General features: G+C 37.3%; 1 protein-coding gene across 5 annotated transcripts in view; it reads left to right on the forward strand.

Annotated features, from left to right (window-relative positions):
- The window catches only part of AEBP2 (AE binding protein 2), a 78,515-nt gene that overhangs the window by 54,463 nt on the left and 1,662 nt on the right, over nt 1-22,390 (forward strand). Inside the window, exons 5-9 of one of the 5 annotated variants that reach the window (XM_032253805.1) lie at nt 945-1,069; nt 13,385-13,452; nt 15,482-15,595; nt 18,699-18,725; nt 19,308-22,049. In XM_032253805.1, coding sequence (XP_032109696.1) covers nt 945-1,069; nt 13,385-13,452; nt 15,482-15,595; nt 18,699-18,725; nt 19,308-19,353 — 380 coding nt within the window. In that variant the 3' untranslated portion in view covers nt 19,354-22,049. Of the gene's footprint in view, nt 1-944; nt 1,070-13,384; nt 13,453-15,481; nt 15,596-18,698; nt 18,726-19,307; nt 22,050-22,390 lie in introns of those variants that run through there. The other 4 variants (XM_032253809.1, XM_032253804.1, XM_032253808.1 and 1 more) reach the window with 4 other exon arrangements.

Raw genomic sequence — 22,390 nt, forward strand, 5'->3', positions numbered from 1 at the left:
ATACACAGTGCAATGAAGGTTAAGTAGTTTGCCCACAGCCACACAACTGATAACTGGTGGAGTTGATTTGTAGCTTTGGTGGACTGATTGGCCTCCAAGAATTCGTTTGTAATTTTATTAGATAATTGTTCAAATAGTTGTTCATAATCAAGAAAATACTTGTCAAAAACCTCAAAATAGGCTGGGTACAGTGGCTCATGCTGGTATACTCAGCACTTTTGGAGGCTGAGGTCGACGGATCACATGAGTCCAGGAGTTCAAGACTAGCCTGGCCAACATGGTGAAGCCCTGTCTCTACTTAAAATACAAAAATCAGTTGAGCATGGTGCTGCATGCCTGTAGTCCCAGTTACCCCAGAGGCTGAGGCACAAGAATCACTTGAACCTGGGAGGCGGAGGTTGCAGTCAGCCGAGATGGCGCCACTGCACTTCAACCTGGGTGAGGGGGTGAGACTCTGTCTCAAAAAAAGAGACAAACCTCAAAATAATACTGTATTGTCAGATTTACACAAGTTGAAATTACATGGCAATACAAAATTGTCATGAAATTTATTTTGTATGTTTGACAATGGTGAGTTTGAGATCCTGATGCATAGGTGTTCCTCAGATTGCTGAAAATAGATACCTTATGCTGAGGACAGATGTTGGAGTAAAACATAAAATTTTATGAAAAATAAAGCAGCTGAGATGTGGAATTATGAGGTTTGAGGTCAGAACTTAACACACCAAAGGTCAGAAGTAACCCACGTTTACTTATTTGTTGAAATAATGCTTTCATATGTTAGTCTTCTCATCTAGAGTCCATGTTTTGTTAGCAAATAATATCTTGACTATAAATACTATTGATAGATAGGTACTTGTTAATTATTTATTACTTATTAGTCTTTATTACTTACTAGTTAATGTTTTTCTAAATATTCTTTATTTTCTTATGTTGACTTTTAGCACGACCACATGATTTCTTCGATGCACAAACACTGGATGCGATAAGACATCGAGCCATATGCTTTAACCTCTCAGCTCATATAGAAAGTTTAGGGAAGGGACACAGTGTCGTTTTTCATAGTACTGTAAGTATTTTTTTATTTTTTCTAATTAAATATAAAGCTTTGCAAAAATACATTTTCACAATCATTTCTAAATCTCTCAATTAAGAAAATACAATTTAACAAATACCACAAAACCTTTTGCTTTATCAATATTGAAAATATTGCTTGTATTATTGGTTATAAAGCACATATCTCCTATAATTTTACATGTTTGTGATTAAACTAAATATGTTAGCTTTTACTTTGAGCTACTTAGGAATAATGGGGTGACACATCGTATAGTGCTACTAGGTATTACTGGATTCTGACACTAGGTAAACGAGGTGTCTTTTCTGACCTGGTCTGCTCATTTGTAAAATTAGAATATTAGACTCCTTTTAGCTCTAAAAAGTTTCATTCACCTTTCTGTTTACTGCATGGAGCCACCCCTTCTTACCCCACATACCCATCCAATGTTTGTTAAACAGAAAATAAGATTATGTTTGCTATTAGAGCTTCATGAGGGAAAGGATTTTAGTCTCTTTTGTTCCACTCATATGTCCCACATGCCTAGAATTTTGCCTGGCACATGGTAGGCACTCAGTATGATTGTTGAATGACTATGTTGTCAACGTAGAAGAAGAAAAGTACCAGATTTTGAAAAAGCAGTAAATGCAGTTTATGTTTTTGGTTAATGGGGGGTTACAATAGAGAGTTGTTCGTTCTTCCATGCCTCTTTTCATTTTGTTCTTCAGTCATTTTTAAATTGGTGTAGTTTGGTATAAGTAAGTTAATAAACATACATTATAGACCATACTTTTGGTGATTCTAGTCTCTGAAAAGTATATGTTTAATTTTGGCTATCAGAATACAAAATACAGGCTGGGTGCAGTGTTCGCAATCCCAGCATTTCGAAAGACTGAGGTGGGCGGATCACCTGAGGCCAGGAGTATGAGACCAGCCTGGCGAATTCAGGGAAACCCTGTCTCTACTAAAAATACAAAATTTACCCAGTCATGGTGGCGTACGCCTGTAATCCCAGTTACTTGGGAGGCTGAGAGAGGAGAATTGCTTGAACTTAGAAGGTGGAGGGTGTGGTGAGCTAAGATCGCGCCACTGCATTGTAGCCTGGGCAGCAAGAGTGAAACTCCACCTCAAAAAAAAAAAAAAGTCAAAAAAATGAAAAAAGCACAAAAACAAAATACAGCCAGGCGTGGTAGCCCATGCTTATAATCCTAGCACTTTGGGAGGCCAAGGCAGGCAGGCAGATTGCTTGAACCTTGGAGTTCAATACCAGCTTGAACAATATGGCAAAACCCTGTCTCTACAAAAGCATGCAAAAAATGAGTCGAGCCTATTGGTGTGCACCTGTAGTACTCGCTGAGGTGGGAGGATTGGCTGAGCCCAGGAGGTCAAGGCTGCAGTGAGCTGTGATTGCAGCACTGCACTCCAGCCTGGGCTACAAAGTGAGACCCTGTCTTTAAAAACACACACACACACACACACACACACACATTAAATTTGGGTCACTTTTTAATATTTCAATTGAAAAATACATGAGAATTGAAATACAAAAGGTCCTTATTGATATCAGTATGTTGTTTGGTTTGAATCTCTATTTCCCTCTTCTCCTATAATAATGAGGTTTTTTTTTTTTTGCATTTTCCTGTTTACTTCTACATGCAGTCATCCCTCCGTATCCACAGGTTCTATGACCACGATTCCAACCACCCACAGATTGGTAATATATCTGGGGAGAAGAACCACAATAAAGATAATACAAATTAAGAAGTACAGTGTAACAACTATTTACATAGTATTTACTTATATGGGAGGCTTTGTATAGGCTATATACAACACTGTGTTACTTTATATAAAGGCCTTGTAGAGCATCCTTGGATTTCACTATTCAAGGCAGTTGGAGGTGTCCTTACTTACTTTCCAATTATATAATTATATATAGCTTTCCTCTTTTTTGTACCTACTTTTTTTGTTGTTGAGACAGAGTCTTGCTCTGTTGCCCAGACTGCAGTGTCCTGGCACGATCTAGGTTCAGTGCAACCTCCACCCCCTAGGTTCAAGTGATCCCCCTCCCTCAGACTCCTGAGTAGCCGGATTACAGGTGCATGCCACCACTCAGCTAATTTTTGTGTTTTTAGTAGAGATGGGGTTTCAGCATGTTGGCCAGGCTGGTATTGAACTCCTGACCTCAAGTGATATACCTGCCTCAGCCTCCCAAAGTGCTGGGATTACAGGTGTGAGCCACCGTGCCCAGTCCATCTTGAGTTATTTTTTTATATGATGAGAGTTCAGTAAGGATCCAGTTTCATTCTTTGGCATATGGTCAGCCAGTTTCTGCAGTGCCATTTATTGAATTGAGGGTGGAGGGAGAGAGAGTGTGTGTGGGGGTGTGTGTGTGTGGGTGTGGTGGTGGTTATGGTAAATGGCATTGCATTCTTGATTTGGTTGTCAGCTGGAGTGTAGCTGGTGTATAGAAATGCTCCTGATTTTTGTATGTTGATTTTTGTATCCTGAGACTTTGCCAAAGTTGTTTATCAGGCTTATGAGATTTTGGTGAAATATTCAGGGTTTTCTAGGTGTAGAATCATAGTGTCAGTGAAGAGAAATAATTTGATTTCCTCTTTTCCTATTTGGATGCCTTTTATTGATTTTACCTGATTGATTGCTCTAGCTAGGACTTGTAGTACTAGGTGGAATAGGAATGGTCAGAGGGGACATCCTTGGGTTTTTTTTTTTTTTTTTAAACATTTATCTTTAATATATTTTTAGAGAGAGACACGATCTTGCTATGTTGCCCAGGCTGGTTTTGAACTCTTTGCCTCAAGCATTCCTCTTGTCCCAGCCTCCCAAAATGCTGAGATTACAGGTGGGAGTCATCATGCCCTGCTGACATCCTTTGTCTTCCTTTCCCTTTCCAAGACAGTGTCTTACTCTATCACCCAGGCTGGAGTGCAGTGACACAAACATGGCTCACTGTAGCCTTGATCTCCTGCATTCAGGAGATCCCCCCTTCCTCAGCCTTCTCAGTACAGCTGGGACCATGCTGAGTAACTGAGTAGCCAGGAGCTACCACACCTGGCTAATTTTTTTTACTTTTATTTGTTTGTAGAGGCAGGGTCTTGCCATGTTGCCCAGGCTAACCTTGTCTTGTTTATGTAAATGTAAATTTATGTAAATGTTTACTAAATGTAAATGGAGGCATGCTTGACATAATATGTTTTTAAATGTATTATATAAATTAATTTGTGTTTTTAGTTACCACATAACCAGTGTTTGTGCCCTAACTTGAATTTTTCAGGTGATGAAACTAGGGACTGTAAAGGTTGTATTACCTTTCCTAGTGTGATCTAGCATAGTTGTGTATTGTTGTTACATATGGTTTATGGACCTTTACCCCAAACCCATTCATTGACTCCAGGATGAGAACTCTTGTGGTACGTACATTGATATGTGTGATACTTACAGAGAAGATAGATCCTGCTTCAGCCTGGGCATGGGAGCCTGGTTTGGAGCTTACCCTTTGTCCCTCCTTGTGTTGCCAATTTCTTGGCAGCAAATATACCAATTAAATGGACACTATTAAATAACTTTATTTAAAAAAAGCAAGATAGAAAATGGAGCAATAGTTAGGTATCAGTACATTCTACTCAAGTTTTAAAATATTTAGGGTAGAATTGTGTATTTTGGAAATTAGATAAGGATATAAAGGAGAGAGTAAAGAACAAAATTTGGAGTCAAAGCAAGAAAGTAGAAAATTAGATGCAAAGAAAAGGAAACTTTTTCTGAGATTGGAAGACATGGAGACATGAATTTGAGGAAAGATGTCCTTATTTTCTTTTAAAGAACATAGGAAATACAGTTATCTAAATAAGGATGAAAGAGTTGGGGAGGAAAATATTACAGGGTTTGCAGACTAGAAAGAGTTAATATGGCTGCTCTGGGGATTTTATGGGGATTCATTATGATTAGGGCCTTGCTCAGCAAGGCTGGTTGAAGTCCTCTTTTGAAATTTGGGAACACAGTTTTATGGTAAGTCTGTAATTAGATTTTTTTTTAAGAGGTCAGTAAGATGTCACCATGTCCAGAGTGTGGCATTAGAGCTAGTTTGTGCATTCACTTAAATACTGAGCACTTACTGTGAGCCAGGTACTAATGATATAGCAGTGAACAAAACAGATTAAAACCGACCAACCAAACAAAAAATAACATACCCATACTCTAATGGAGGAGACACGACTAAACAAGATAAATTAGTAAAATTGTAAAAACTTGCAACGAGGGCATAAACCATTCCATTATTAGTGGAGGATAAGCATTTTATCCAGAGGGAAGATCAAATGAACATCCTTAGTGGGAGTATGCCAGGTATATTAGAAAAACAGTGAATAGGCAGAGTAGACAGTGTAGCTGGAGGGAACAAGGGAAGAAGAGAGAGTGGGAGTTAAGTTTGAGAGGTAATGGGGAGAAGCTTGGTTGGACTAAGACCTTGGCTTTTATTCTGTGTGAGACGGGAAGCCACTGAAGGGGGTTGAGTAGACATGGCCTGATTTAGTGATTTTTTTTTTTCTTCTTCTTTTTCTTGAGACAGAGTCTCACTCTATCACCCAGGGTGTAATGTGGTATGATCGTGGCTCACTATTGCCTCAAACTCCTGGGCTCGAGCAGTCCTCTCACCTCAGTCTCCCAAGCAATTTGGTCCATAGGAGTACACCACCAGGCCCGGCTAATTTTTTGTTTCTTAATTTTTATTCTTATTTGTTTTATTTTTTTGTAGAAACAAAGTCTTGCTGTGTTGCCCAGGGTAGTCTTAAACTCCTGGGCTCAAACGATCCTCCTACCTTGGCCTCCCAGAGTGCTGGAGTGAGCCACCATGCCTGGCCTAGTTTTTTAAATAATATTTTCATTTTTATGTTTTTGAGACAGAGTGTCTCTGTCATCCAGGCCTGAGTGCAGTGGCACCATACCGGCTCACTGCAACCTCTGCCTCCGAGGTTCAAATGATTTTTGTATAGCCTCCCAAGTAGCTCGGAGTACTACTAAATTAATGTCCCCGTGCACAGCTAATTTTTGTATTTTTAGTAGAGATGGGGCTTTGCCATGTTGGCCAGGCTGGTATTGAACTCCGGACCTCAAGTGATCTGCTCGCCTTGGCCTCCCGAAGTGCTGGGATTACATGCCTGAGCCACTGTGCCCAGCCCTTTTCTTTCTCTCTTTTGTTTTTTTCCCCTGAGATGGAGTCTTCTGTCATCCAGGCTGGAGCGCAGTGGTATGCTCTCAGCTTACTGCGACCCTCTGCTCCTTGGGTTCAAGCAATTCTCCTGCCTCAGTCTCCAGGCGCCTGCCACCGTACCTGGCTAATTTGTGTTTTTTTTAAGTAGAGGTGAAGTTTTACCATGTTGGCCAGGCTGGTCTCAAATTCCTGACCTCATGATCAGCATACCTCGGCCTCCCAAACATCGGCATGAGCCACTGCGCCCAGCCTATTTCTCTCTTAGTAAAGAAACTTGCTGTCAATAATTTTTACTGGGGTATAATTTCTGTGTAATAAACTGACCCATTGAAAGTTACACATTTCTATGAGTTTTGAAAGTTGTCTGAGGCAAGCACCATGACAGTTCAGATAGAACAATCTCAGCACTTTGGTTTCCTGGTGTAGCTTTGTAGTACATTCCTACCTCCACCTCCTGCCCTAGAAAACCACTGTCGTTTTTTTCCCTCATGTAGGCTTTAATACGTTCGCTTTGGTTTCTGTGTTGAGAACAAATTGTAGAAAGTCAAGGGTTGAGAGTAAAGTGGAGTTTGTCTTTTCAGTATTTCAAGTGAGAATGATAGTGGCTTAGACTGGAATGTTTGCAGTGGAGTTCAGGGTTGGATCCTGGCTATCTTTTGCAGTTACTATGGACGAGACTTATGGATAGATACTGGGCTTTAGAATGAGAGGCAACAGCAATTTCAAGGCTTTTTGGCCTGGGCAGCTGGCCAAATGAATGGAGTTTCCATGGAGGCTCTCAGGCAAGCAGACTGGGGAGGGGGAATATCAAGAGCTCTAATTTGGACACATTTAGAGGCCTAATAGGGCATTTATTGGTTCTGCCACTTAGGCTGATGGATATGTTTAGAGCTCAGAGGAGAGAGATGTGGCTACAGGCAGAAAATATGGGAGTATTTAGTATATTTGTGGTATTTATAGGTATCAGACTGGATGAGATTACCTAAGAAATAAATGGAAATAATGAGAAAAGTGTAAGGATTGAAGTGGTTGGGCCTCACCAAATAATTAATGATTTAAAGGGCCATAGATTTGATAAAATGGTGGTCTAGTAGTGAGCTAGTATCTCTACAGATAAGAGAATAGTGGTTATGATAAGCTTGTGATGTAAAAGGGAGGCACTAACTTGCATATGCTTTCATTAGAGCAGCTCCTTTTGATGCAGTCCTTAGCTTCACCATGGGAAGAATAGAGATGGTTCAAAAAAAAAAAAAGGCAAATGAAGGAACTAAAAATAGTGGCAATAATATTAGAAGTCTAGAAAAAAAAAAATAAAAAATTTGCTCAGGATCAAAATAGTCCACGAAAATGAAAAGGTTTTTAGCTATAAAAAACATCTGAGAGGACATAAGAACATTGACACTTACATATATTGTAAGTTTAAAAACCTAGGAGTGAGTGATGTATACCCTTAAGTCACAGTGAGGAGGCTGAGGTATCTTAACTGAGGAAAAGTCACAAAGGTGGAATGTAATCTGAAGAATGATTTTTTTTTTTCCTGGGGAAGGAAAGTGGAAGGAAGAGACATCCATAATGAGATAAGGTCTTTGTTGGACACAATAGAAACGAAAGGAGTTAGGTAGCAAATTCTCCAAAGTTCTGGAACTGGGAAGGTTTTGACAGAGGCACAGTACATGTTAAACAGAAGCAATTCTGTTAGTAGTAAAAAAAAAAACATCCAGTACTAACTACAAATTTAAGTTACTTTGTTATCAAATTAACCTTTGTAGAAAATAATAATACAAATAATGAAACAGTTGATTAGAAAAAGGATATGAGGTACTGTTTGGTTTGCCTAATTTGCCTTATTTCGTTAATTGAAATATTTTCTTTCGAGCCTTCTCCAGAAGAGGTCAGCAAAATCCTAGTTACCAGTCAGTTGGCCTGCTGTGCTTGGTTGGCTTGCATTGTTTTTATGTATTGTTTAATTATGGAGGTATTTTGTTTTAGCATCTCCAGGCCTGTGTTTGGACTTTTTATTTAATTTTGTTGCCAAGTCTAGAATCAGAGTATTTATTTGACTACAGGCTTTTTTTTTAAAACCTATACTTTATAAAATAAAAAGCAGAAACAGGGATTCACCATGTTGTCCAGGCTGGCCTGGAACTCCTGGGCTCAAGCAGTCCTCCTGCCTCAGCCTCCCGAAGTGCTGGGATTATAGGCATGAGACGCTGCACCTGGCCTCACTACAGGTTTTTATATAGTGGAGACAGTGTTTTATTTTTGCTTAAAGCTCTGCTTTTACTCAGCCCTAATAGGTTTTCAGGATGACATTGTAACATTATTTTGTTTGGGTGGTTGGAACTTGATTTCAAAAATCGAGATTAAGATTATTAAAACACGAAAGTGCTAATTTCCTTTATATGGAAATTTTAAGAGTTAAACATTATTATTTCCTGATTTTATTTTAAGCATTACCTTAATTTTCACAGTCTGGTGATGAAATAGAAAGTATATTGTTTTTCTTTTTCTTTCTCTCTTTCTTTCTCTCTCTCTCTCTCTCTCTTTCTTTCTTTCTCTTTCTCTCTTTGTCTCTCTCTCTCTCTCTCTTTCTTTTTTTTTTTTTGGACATAGTCTCACTTTATTGCCAGGCTGGAGTGCAGTGGCGCAATCTTGGCTTACTGCAATCTCCACCTCCTGGGTTCAGACGATTCTCCTGACTCAGCCTCTTGGGTAGCTGGGACTAAAGGTGCACGCCACCACGCCCAGCTAATTTTTTGTATATTTAGTAGAGATGAGGTTTCACCATGTTATCCAGGATGGTCTCGATCTGTTGACCTTGTGATCCACCCACCTCGGCCTCCCAAAGTGCTGGGATTACAGGCCAGAGCCATGGCACCTGGCCTGCTTTTCGTACACTTCTTTAGGCCTTTCTGTTCAGATTGATGTACCATGTAACTTGCATAGATTCCTTAAGCTTAAACCTAAAAACTGAATGGGCTACCTTTCATTTAAAATCAACTGAAAACAGTAAAAAACTCCGGGACATAAGTGCCTTAAGTTGTAAATGAGACTTTTCCTTCTTGGTAGTATTTTTTCTTTACTGTTTATTCATTTAATTTCAAATACTTTCTTCTTCCTCTTCTGGGGACGTTGTCTGCAGGCACTCAGAATGGTCCAGCGTTTGACGTACCGTTGTAGGCTTTCCTATGATACAGCCTCTAACAAAACTAGAATTGTTTACCTTTATACCAAGAAGGTTGGGAAAGCACCAAAATCTGCATGTGTCGTGTGCCCAGGCAGACATTGAGGGGTTCGCGGTGTAAGACCTAAAGTTCTTATGAGATTGTCCAAAACAGAAACATGGCCTTTGGTGGTTTCACGTGTTATAAATGTGTTCATGTCAGGATCAAGCATGCTCTCCTTATTGAGGAGCAGAAAATGGTTGTGAAAGTGTTGAAGACACAAGCACGGAGTCAGAAAGCTAAATTAAAAAAATGAAACTTTTTTGAGTAATAAAATTGTAAAGACTTAAAAAATTTTTCATCTGCTATGAATGCTTTTGATTGGCTAAGGTAAGCCACGTATTTGGATAGTAAAACAAATGGCATTTTTATTCCCTTAATTAATAATGGTAACATGGCTTTAGTTTGATTATTTAAAACTTCTTTAATTCCTTTTTCTTTTTTTTTCCTTTTGTGAAAATACATGATTAAAAGTGAAGCTGAGGCTGGGTGTTGTGGCTCATGCCTGTCATTTGAGCACTTTGGGAGACCAAGGTGGGGCAGATTGCTTGAGCTTAGGAGTTTGATACCAGCCTGGGCAACATGGTGAAACCCCCTCTGTACAAAAAATAAACATAGCTAGGCGTAGTGGCTGCGCTTGTGGTTCTAGCTACTCAGGAGGCCGAGGCGGGAAGAACACTTGAGCCTAGGAGGCAGAGGTTGCAGTGAGCTGAGATTATGTCACTGCATTCCCTGGGTGACAGTGAGACCTCGGCTTGAAAAAACAAATTAAATTGAGAAAAGTTTGTTGAAAAAGTGATGTGATTAAAAACTAAAAGAATAAAGAAAAGTAGAAGAAGTTGTGTGCCATGATTTCATTGCCAACGCAAACCTGTTTTTTGTTTTTCCTTTTATTTTTTTGAGGTTTGCATAGAGTAGTACGTATTTTTATTGTTCAGATTAGTGGATTTTTTTACTCGAATATACACCCTGTTGCGTATAAATTTTTCTTTTGTTTTTTTGATTGTCATAATCATATGGTATGACTTTGTACCTTTGATATTAGTACCATTGCTGCTGCTTTTTTTTTTTTTTTTTTAGCTTGTTAGTCGGAGGTAGGGTCTATCCTACTTTTTTTGCCCAGGCTTGAGTGCAGTGTCAAGATCTCGGCTTGTTGCGACCTCCGCATCCCCAAGCAATTCTCCTGTCTCATCCTCCCGAGTAGCTGGGATTACTGGCATGCACCAACCATGCCCGGCTAATTTTTGTATTTTTAGTAGAGAGGGATTTCCCTATGTTGGCCAGGCTGGTCACAAACTTCTAACCTCAGCTGTTCTACCCACCTCAGCCTCCCAAAATATAGGCATGAGCCACCATGCCTGGCCTATTACTTGTTTTTATTAGTGTTTGTGTAACCCCAATGTTAAATGACCGCATAGTATTCCATTATAATTATTTGCTTGCATTCTGCATTTATTGGAAATGTTTGTGTTAGTACCTGGGGGTAGAAACTGAGTTGTCTGCCATATTCTACATTCCACACACTGTGAGGAAAGGTAGGCACATAAAGGGATTGGCAATATGGTGTAATACATGCTAATGCAGATTAAGCACCCAGATTTTGGAGACATAGACTAAGAGACCCTTCACTAATTATTAGAGTTGTAGGGGGGCATCAGTGCGGAAAAGGTGATAATGCATGTGTCCTAAAAAGGAGATGTATCATTGTGTATGCGCATGGCAGACACTGCATATGCCAGGCAGGAAAGTGATGAGGTGGTGGGAGTAAAAATTTGATGTAAATTTTATTTGACTTAACTGAGACCTGTAGTTGTTTAAGTTAATTGCCTGAGTTAAAATGAGTAATCAAAAAATGAAGTGTATATAACTTAAACATTTATTCTGAATATGTAAATGAATGTTCAGTAATTTGTTATAGAGAGCCAAAGTCACACTTGGGAGTATAGATAAATTAACTGGGGTTTCTGGTCACAATTCTTGAATAAACCAAACTTAAATGTAGACATACTCTAATGATTTGCAGTTGTTATTTATTTAAAGCGGAGCCAGAACTTGTAGACAGTTGAAAAGCCATTAGCGATATCCTAATGAGACATGTTACAGTTTTTGTTCTTGATTTTTACTGTAATTCTGCAGTATGTCGCTTTTTAAATAAGTGACCTTTTTCTTTTCCTTCCTTTCTTTCTTTCCTTTTTTATGTTTTCATGGTGTGGGGCCTCACTCTCCCTCAGCCTGGAGTGCAGTGACATGGTCTCGGCGCCTGGGCGCCGGGAATCCTATCAACCTCAGCCTCCCAAGTAGCTGGTGTTACAGGCGCACACTACCACAGCTGACTAAGTTTTTGTATTGAAACAGGGTTTCCCTGTGTTGCCCAGGCTGGTGTAGAACTCCTGCGCTTACGTGATCGTCCCACCTTGGCCTCCCATACTTTGGGATTGCAGGCGTGAGCCACCGAGGAAGTGACCTTTAGTAAGCCTTCCAAAAGCTGTGAACTAGAGTTTTCATATAAATAAGTCTTTAGTTTTAGTAGAGTGGGATTTGTTTTATTTTACTTTTGTGTGTCCAGTACTCTAATAGTATCTGAATATCATAATTGTTCTTCTGTAAAATATTAATGCTGCTGGTGCACAGAAAGCGTGGAGAGTTAGTTGTTCCATTAAGTTACAGATCAGGACAATATTTCTTTTATATGTTCCAAGTAGTTTGGGAAACTGTTCTCAATATGAGGCTAAGGGAGTTCAAGGCAGAAAAGCATGAAATAGCGGAGGCCTAGAGAGGCCAGATCCTGAAGAGTTTTCTGTACCATACTTAGAGTGACCGTTTCATAAGTCCTCAGGAGAACTGTTGAAGAGTTTAAAGTGATACTACTGAATTTGTACATTGGGAAAAGCCTTCTGGGTATTGAGTGGAAAGTAGCTCTGATGACTGGAGGAGGTCCAGAAGAATGGAGACCTGAACTTGGATTATGGCAACTTGGATGGAGATAATAGGTATTAACAAGTACAGTTCTTAGATCGCAGTGTTGGGATATTTGCTTTCCCCTTTTTAGGCCTGAAGTGCTTAACGGTGTTCCCTGTAATACAAACATCCTTCAGCACAGAGCTTCTACTGAATCTAGGTTTATTTTTTTAGAATAGATTTCCAAACAGTTAATTAATTCACTTTACACTAAACACTGCTATTGGTGGTATGACCCAAAAGTTAGTAGAGTAAGAAGATAACTATGTCATGGACTTTTCAGCCTTGTGGGAAAGACAGAGAGGTTTGAGTGCCACAAAGCAGGCTGTAGTGGTGGTACTGTCTTTTCCAGGGTATGAACACTTAAGTTCTTGATTAAAAGTTGTTTTTTAATTTTATATATATATATATATATATATATATTTTACATAGAGATGGGGTTTCACCATGTTGGCCAGGCTGGTGACCTCAGGTGATCCACCTGCCTCGGCCTCCCAAAGTGCTGCTGGGATTACAGACATGAGCCACCGTGCCTGGCTTTTTTTTTTTTTTTAAATAAGATGAAGTCTTACCCTGTTGCCCAGGCTGGAGTGCAGTGGCTCTATCTCGGCTCACTGCAACCTCCATCTTCCGAGTTCAAGTGATTCTCCTGCCTCAGTCTCCAGAGTAGCTGGGATTACAGGAGCCTGCAACTACACCCAGCTAATTTTTGTAATTTTTGTATTTTTAGTAGAGATGGGGTTTTACCACATTGGCCAGGCTGGTCTCGAACTCCTGACCTTGTGATTCACTCACCTTGGCCTCCCAAAGTGTTGGAATTACAGGCATGAGCCACTGCGTCCAGCCCCAAAAGTGTTTTTTTGAACAATGCATGAAAATGATGTTTTGCAGATTGTTTTGATTTTTTTTTCATTTCATTATCAGGTAATAGCTAAAAGAAAAGAAGATTCTGGGAAGATAAAACTTTTGCTTCATTGGATGCCTGAAGACATGTAAGTATTTGAAATACTGTGTGAAACATTTAATAAGTTTATGTTTTATTTTTGTTAAAACCCCAAACACAAAAATTGTTATTAAATTCAAACAAAAAGAAATTACATTGTACAACATTTTGAGGTTGTCAGGATTAAAGAGATAATCTGAAAGGTCTTAGGCTATCTGGCTTACTTTATAAGCTTTGAAACTTAAGGTTTTTTTTTTTTTTTAAGCTGGGGGCCATGGCTCCCACCTGTAATCCCAACACTTTGGGAGGCCAAAATGGGTTGATCACTTGAGGTCAGCAGTTCGAGACCAGCCTGGCCAACATTGTGTAACCACATCTCTACTAAAAATGCAAAAATTAGCTGGGTGTGGTGGTGTGCACCTGTAATCCCAGCTACTCAGGAGACTGAGGCACAGGAAGAAGTAGTTGTAGAAATTTTTAATCATTTTTAGGATTTTTAGGGACCTCCAAGCAGTATACAAGCAGCCATAACTGTGCCTTTGTTTCAATCATTTATTTTAAAAATTTGTAAATGTTCTCTAGCACACAATGAATGATATTTTATAGAAAAAGCAATTGACCAAAAGAAAAAAAATTCTTCGGATTGTGGTTTTGCTGTACATCAACAACAACAACAAAAAGCAATTGACCAGTTTTCTAGCAGTGATTACATTTTTTTGAGTTTTAGTGCCTATTTATAGCACTTCTGACCTAGATGTTTCTCAGTTCAGATATTTCATGTTTAATTTTCTTTTTATCTTTTTAATTAAAATTTTCATTTTATAAAAGGAAATGAGGGCATATCATAGAAATTTTGGACAAAATTTATAAGTATCAAGAATTGAATAAATGTAATTGAAAGAGATTTTATTATACATACCCAATTCACATATGTGGCCAATAGCTGGGCTCAGTGGTTTATGCTGGCAATCCCAGTGCTTTGTAAGGCTGAGGCAGGAGGATTGCTTTTAGGCCAGGAGTTTGAGATCAGCCTGGGCAGCATAGTGAGACCTTGTCTCTACAGGAAAAAAACAAAAAACAAAAAAAAATTAGCTGGTTGTGATGTTGTCGCCTGTAGTCCCAGATACTCAGGAGGCTGAGGTGGGAAGATTGAGCCCAGGAGGTAGAAGCTGCAGTGAGTCGTGATTGAACCACTGCACTCAAGATTGGGTGACAGGGTGAGACCCTTTTCCAAAAAATCAAATTCAAATGTGTGTATTCCTAATGTTTTGGAAGTTGATTAATCCAAATATGAAAATACATTCATTTGAATTTTCTTACAGAGTTGAATTTCTTTGAATTTAGTGTTGTGGCCGTATGCAATGCATTTTTTTTTTTTTTTTTTAATAATGGAGTTTAATCTTCCAGGGTTTTAATTAATTAATTTATTTATTTTTGAGACTGTCTTTCTCTGCCGCCCATGCTGGAGTGCAGTGGTGCACTCTTGGCTCACTGTAACCTCTGCCTCCTGGGTTCAAGTGATGCCTCAGCCTCCAGAGTAGCTGGGATTACAACTGTGTGCCACCATGCCCAGCTAATTTTTGTATTTTTAGTAGAGACGTGTTTTTACCACGTTGGCCAGTCTGGGCTTGAATTATTGGGCTCAAGTGATCTTCCCTACCTTGGCCGCCCAAAGTACTGGAATTATAGGCATGAGCCAACATGCTGGGCCCTTTTATTTCTCTCTCAGTAAAGAAATTTGCTCTCAGATTTCCAACAAATTAAACTCAAGTATGAATTTCACTCATTGAGTAAAAAGCTAGCCAGAGTGCTCTGATAAGTATCTAAGTTTTATATGATGTTGCTGCTGAAAATGTTTAATTTATCCCTGAATTCGTGTTTTAAATTTTAACACTGTCTTATCTGGGTCTCCATGTCCTGCTACTAATGTTGGTAGCTGAGCTTCCCTGGTTTCTGGGAAACTTGTTCACTTAATATGGAGTGATCATAGTAGCAGAAAATGCCAGAATGTGAAGGCACAGGAAGTGTAAATCTAAAATTAATGTTGTCTTATTATTGACTTGTTTTTTAATTCATAGTCTGCCTGATGTGTGGGTGAATGAAAGTGAACGACATCAGTTAAAAACTAAAGTAGTTCATTTATCAAAGCTACCCAAAGATACTGCCTTGCTTTTGGACCCAAACATATACAGGTAATTTAATTCTTGCCTTTATGTTTTACTTTTTGAATTGTAATTTTCTCTCGCCAAAATTTGGATAAATTAGGACTTAGTTTTCAGTACCGAATTTTAATACCAAGCGTATCTTACTACTTTCTGGCATTTTTTTCTTTGGTGTGTGGACTCACAAAAAGTTTAAAAATTGTACAATCCAGGAAAACAGTATTTTGCTAAAGTTTTTATGCTTGTTTAATCCCAGATTTATCTTAAGTATGTTAGATTGTAATATACATAGTAATTTGAAGATGAATGCCCTTTTAACAAGGTAATTCCTTTTATAATAACAGACTTTTGTGGACCGAATAATATGTTGTTGCGTGAGTCTGAAATACCAAAACTGTTTTGATTTTTTTTTTAAACTTACACTTTCTCCAAACTTTCTAAAAGAGCAATTCAAATATTGTTTGTTTTTTTAATACATAGCTTAGAGTGTTCACATTTCTAGTACTTTTATGATTTGAGGTTTTTTTTTAGTGTACTCTGCTTATAAAGGTATGGGGGAAGGAGAAGAGACCAGAATTTCCGTCTATGTGCTAATTCACTTTGCTAGGTGCTTTGCATATACTTTATCCTCACGGCTGCTCTGTGAAGTAGGTTTTACTATCTCTGCTTTGCAGATTGGAAAACTGAGGTAAGAGGTTAAATAGTCAATCTACCTAAGGTTCTACAGAATGTGATTGAACTCCATAGTACCTCTATCCAAATGAGGTACCTTAGAGTGATTAAAAAAGTGGTGGAAATGCTTAAAACCAGCTTTTAAAAGGCACTCTTACCAAAAGGATTTTATATCTTTTTGAATGAAACTTTGTGTATTTTAGCTATTGTAAAGATAGCTAATTTTATAGTAATACTTTGGAGGATGTATTCATTCTACGATGCACCTTTTTGGAGTGTTACTCACCTGGAGATTCTTGTAATTTGAGACATTATTCTATGAGTGAAATTCTAACATAGTGGACATTTCCATGTGGAAACATAGTTTTCCTTACCACAAAAAAGGTGTTTTTGGGTGGGCGCAGTGGCTCATGCCTGTAATCACAGCATTTGGGACACTGGGCAGGCAGATTGCTGAAGTCTAGGAGTTCAAGACCAGCCTGGGCAACATAGTGAGACCCTATCTTTACAGAAAAATACAAAAACTAGCCAGGCATGGTGGCACATACCTGTGGTCCCAGCTACTCAGGAGGCTGAGGTGGGAGGATTGGTTGAGCCTGGGAGTTCAAGGCTGCAGTGAGCAAAGATCGTGCCACTGCATTCCAGCCTGGCTGATAGACTGAGACCCTGTGTCAAAAATTTTTTTTTTCTTCTCGAACTTCTTTTGATGAAAGTGCTAATTAATACAGTAAAACTTACTCTTTGTGGAATGAACTAGATCATCAAGGAGAAGAAGATTGAGAGTAGTCTACTACTAAAAATTTGGGAAGATTACAAGTTGCCTCTCAGAGAGTTGTCAAAGGAGCATGAATCTTATGATTAGTCTGTGTTTCTGCCTTGCATCCTACTTCCATCTTTCAAAGAGTTTTGCTTTCTAACCAAACCAGCTTACTTTTTTATGCTCTTGTGCTATGTAGGAAGCAATTGAGATATTTTAGTGAAGGTGACTTGAAATAAATTAAGCTTAGAACCCATATTCTGAAGTTCGTAGAACAGTGTTGCATATTCTCAAATATGTGTATGATTCCACAATTCTTACTGATTTTGTTGTTGGAAATGAGGATGCTATTAGGATTATATTGGGTGCTTCTGTGGATTTAATTTTCCTTACCTGTATCAAAAAAGCCATCTTGGCCGGGTGAGGTGGCTCACGCCTGTAATTTCAGCACTTTGGGAGGCTGAGATGGGTGTATCACTTTTGGCCAGGAGTTCGAGACCAGCCTGGCCAACGTAATGAAATCCTGTTTCTATTAAAAATGCAAAAATCAGCTGAATATAGTGGTGCACGCCTGTAATCTCAGCTACTTGGGTGGCTGAGGCACGAGAATCACTTGTACCCAGGAGACGGAGGTTGCGGTGAGCCAAGAACGCATCCTGCGTTCCAGCTGGGGCTACAGAGCAAGACTGTGTCCAAAAAAAAAAAAAGCCACCATAAAACTTAATTTTGACTCTACATGCTTTCACTATTCTGAAAATCAGTATTGAGTGTACTGTAAAGTGGTATAGAGTCATGGAAGCCCCTACATTTGCCCTGGTGTAGCAGTTTTTTCTTAAATTTCTGGATTTTGATTGGGAAAACTTGTGAAATTAATTAAAATAAGAAAATTATTCTTTCTTGTTTTTGGGAGAAATTTCCTTCTTGTGCACATGTCAAAATGAAAGCATGGCAAACCTTCTGAAAAATATATTTCTTCAAAATGAGACTAAATACATAGTTGGCCCTCTGTATCCGCAGCTTCCGCATCCATGGATTCAACCAACTGCGTATCAAAGCTATTTGGGGGTAAAAGACAATACAGCAATAAAAAAATACAAATAAAAGACCAGTATAATATAACATTGATTTACGTAGCATTTATATAAGTATGCAGAAGGACGTATGTAGGTTATTTGCAAATACTGCTATGTCTTTGGATTTTGGAATCTGCAGGAGATTCTGTTCTGGGGACCTCCACACTCCCACCATGCATGCCGAGGGACAACTGAATTTATTTGGGATTTAAGCTTCAGGGTTTGTTGTTGTTTTTGAGACCACATCTGTCTGTGTTCCCAGGCTTATCTTGAACTCCTTGGCGCAAGCAATCTTTCTGCTTTGGCTTCCCAAACTGCTGGGAGGATTATAGACATGAGCCACTGGGACCCAGCCAAGCGTCAGTTTTAAAGTACTAGTTGCCTAAAATATGTGTATTACACATGGAATTCTTTCTTAGAAACGCACAAGCAGGCTAAATTTAAAACTTTTATTAAGCAACTATTATTATGTAACTAAGTATGGATCCATATGTATAAATGTTTTGGAAATAAATTTTCTTTATAATCTATGATCGTCACATTGCCTATATCTTACAAATATTTTTAATGTCACTTGAAGCAGTGTGTTTGATTTAGTTGAATAAAAGAATTTCTTTTTCTCTTTTTCTAGAACAATGCCGCAGAAGAGGTTGAAGAGGTAAAAAATAAATAAATACATAAAAAGCAAACAAGCGGGGACACCTGCAGTCTTAGTCACTGACAATGGGTTTAGGAAAAGTTGCACATTAGAGTCAACCCCTTCCTTTTTTTTTTTTTTTTTTTTTTTAAATCCAGTATTTAGGATAATATTTATGCTTAGTGTAAACATTCTGTGAATGAAGTAGACTCTTCGGTGGAATATATTAATATATTACCGTATATCCACATTTTCATGGAATGGTACTGTGGGAGACTGAGCAAACACTCTTTTGGCAACTTAGTAGAACAGCTTCTTAAAGGCTTTGCATGCTTGCTGCTTTAAGCTGCTTTTCTTTTTTTTTCTTTTTTTTCTTTTTTTTTTCCCCTTTAGTGATTTCAGTAGTTTATATTGGAAAGAAAAACAATTACAACATGTGCCCTTACAAATACCAAAAGCACTGTAAGGATATTTGTCTTGACAGTGTTTATTGATTTGAAGTCATATTAGGAAATATTTAGACAATGAAAATTATCAAGAGATAATTTACTTTTCAATTATGATAAATAGATGTGATTGGTTGCCATTTGTGTTCTTTTGCAGAACTCTGATAAGAAAAGTGTTCAATTTGTATTTAAGCAAACAGTGAACGACGTTTGCAATCAACTAAAAATTCGTCTATCGAATTAGGGCTGAAAATTACTGTTAAAGAGTGTTGCAGTATGTCTGGTGGCTCCCTTTTCAGGACTAGGGCTTTCTCATGGAGTACAGTACGTTCATATTTACCTATATAACTAATCTGTTAACGGTTTTTGAAAAACCTTTCAAATTATTTGAATAATTTTCATATTTTCATTTAACCTAAATGACTCTAATTTTTTTTTCTGAGGAAATCATTTGGTTTTTGAGTTGTTTTTTCATAATGTAAGAAAAATTGTATTTTTTTTACAAGTATCTTCAAACTGAATCTTTTATGCACCAAAGTTGGTTTTGAAAAGGAAAATAAAATCACTTTCTTGCTTGGTGAGCAAGAAGCCATATCGATTTTTTTTAACTTACAGAAATGGAAATATGTGTAACTTGTTAGTATTGTATTAAACAAATGTTGCATAGAGATAATAGAACATTGCTTGTAAATAATTCAGCAGATTTGTAATATATTTTTATATTTTGAAATGTACTGTAGATGTTTTTCTAGAGGCATGAAAGTTAAATGTATATATTATGGTAGAAATAATATTGAAGGATATTGTAATTCACTAGTGCTGCCGGAGGAATTGTTAATAAAAAGCACCTTCTTTAACAATAAATGTCTTTCGCAGACTTAAGGGACTATATACTACTGTTAATATCTATAAGAACAAAACAAATTGAACATCCTTCCAGAAAGTCTTTGAGGGAGGACCTATACCCATAATAGAATTATGGCACTCATTTCTGACAGTGATCTTGAAATCAATTATTTCCTTACTGTTGGAAGGACATATTGTAAAGTATGTGGTTATATGCAGTGAAACTGCAGAAAATACTCCTGATTGAGGAGTTTTCACTTTACTACAGTGATATAAAAACCAGCAGTTTTTACACTAAATTTTTTAAAGAAATAATAGACAAAAATATAGAATTAAACCTTTGGTTCCAAAATGGCAAAGGTTCCATGATACATAAATCATTTCTCATTTCCTTTACAAAATTAAAAAATGTAAAAATTATGAGAGACTTTATTCATTAACAATGGGGTAAAGAGCTATATACATGAAATGAGTCTTATAAAATTAAATGACGTGCAAATAAAAGCACTGCTACTATAAGACATTCTGGAATGGTTGTTTAATAAGGGTATTATCCATTTGATCTATAGCAATGTGATTTTATTTTTTAAAAGAAAAGCAGTGTTTTTTTTTGTTTGTTTGTTTTCTTTTGCTTAAGCACTTCATCAATTGCTTTATTCTGTATCTGCGAAGTAATCTGCAATCTTTTTTGTTCTTTTTAAAATTTGATTTGTTATAAAATTGCCAAATAGAAGTGTTTCAGATACATAGTTTGTACCTGTATTTTTATTTTATTGCCTCATGTTCTTGTAAGTCATTCTTAATTGACCAATGATTGTAGACCTTGCTTGAGTATTTTTTCTAATAAAACAGCAAATCACATATAGCTTCAAATTGTTAACAATTTAATTCAATTTTAAAAATGACACCTGAAAAGATACATCTGATATTTTCTAAAGAGCACAGCAAATAAGTTTTTTCATTGTGTAGAAATACTTAGATGTCAAAACCAGATTTCCTGATTCTTGATTAACTACTGAGTATTCAATCACTCATAATTCTTTTGCTGCTTATCTGATGTTGATTTGATACTGTTGATTAACACACCAAAAAGTATATGGAATTGAAGTGAGCTAGCTTTATAACTTGTATGTATACATATATACACATAATATCCAATTATGATTGGGTAATAAGTGTGAAAATTTTAATTTGTGGTTTTCATTTATTAATGTCTACCCATCTGTATTGTTCTCCTACCTTCTAATATGATGTATTTGTAATATGACACCTGAAATAAGTCTGTCGTCCAGAATTTATGTATTGTTCAGCATCAAGCAAACTACAGCTCACAAGCATACCCATTTATATGTTTGTTTTCTATGCCTGCTTAACCCTGCATTGGCAGAATTGAGTGGTGAGACCTTAGGTCCTGCAAGCCCCAAATTTTTAGTACAGGTTGGCAATCCCTAATCCAAAAATCTGAAATAAAAAATGCTCCAAAGTCCAAAACTTTCTGAGTGCTGACATCATGCTGCAAGTGGAAAATTCCACCCCAATCCGCACGTGATTGGTCATAGTCAAAACGTAATTACAAATTTGTTTCATGCATAAAATTATTAAAACAGTTGTGTAAAATTACCTTCAGTCTATGTGTATAAGGTGTATATGAGATATAAATGAACTTTATGTTTAGTCTTGGATCTCATTTCTTGAGTCTTATGTATATGCAAATACTCGAAAATTTGAAAGAATCCAAAATCTGAAATACTTCTGGTCCCAAGCATTTCGGATAAGGGATACTCAGCCTGTCTCCGATCCTTTAAGAAAAAGGTTTTGGTTCCTTTGTCTAGCTGACAAAAAGTTTGGAAACATATACCTAGACCGCACAACTTGCATTTTAATATGATAATGTTGATCTTGGTGATAAGCCAGCACATTAAATTTTAGTGTAAGTGGTTTAATATATTTTACAGTAAATATTGCCATATCAGGTACCTACAACAAATGGTGGTTTTTTGGAAACTTTTACATTGGGTTTTTTAATAGTTATTAATAGTCCTTCATTTCATCAGTTGTGTTTCTGTATTTATTTGACTAAGAACTAAATGAGATTTTGTACATCAGATTGTGTTTGAACTATAAGGCACATCTGCTTTATCTATAAGAATCTTGAGGTGGAAAATAGTTTAAAATTTAAAATTTTTATATTTCTAATAAACTTTTTATATATAAATGTTACCGAAAGTTCTAATAAACTTTTTACATATAAATGTTACCTAAAATACTCTACTAAAAATCTTTGTGTTTTAAAAAGTGTTCCACTAAAAATCTTTGGTATTTTTAGTGGAGCATTTTTTAAACTAGTGTAAAATTTAAAATTTCTTATTTCTAATAAACTTTTTATATATAAAT

The sequence above is a fragment of the Sapajus apella genome, unplaced genomic scaffold (assembly GCF_009761245.1).
Source record: "Sapajus apella isolate SASKATOON/1434 unplaced genomic scaffold, GSC_monkey_1.0 scaffold84, whole genome shotgun sequence".
Lineage (NCBI taxonomy): Eukaryota > Metazoa > Chordata > Mammalia > Primates > Cebidae > Sapajus > Sapajus apella.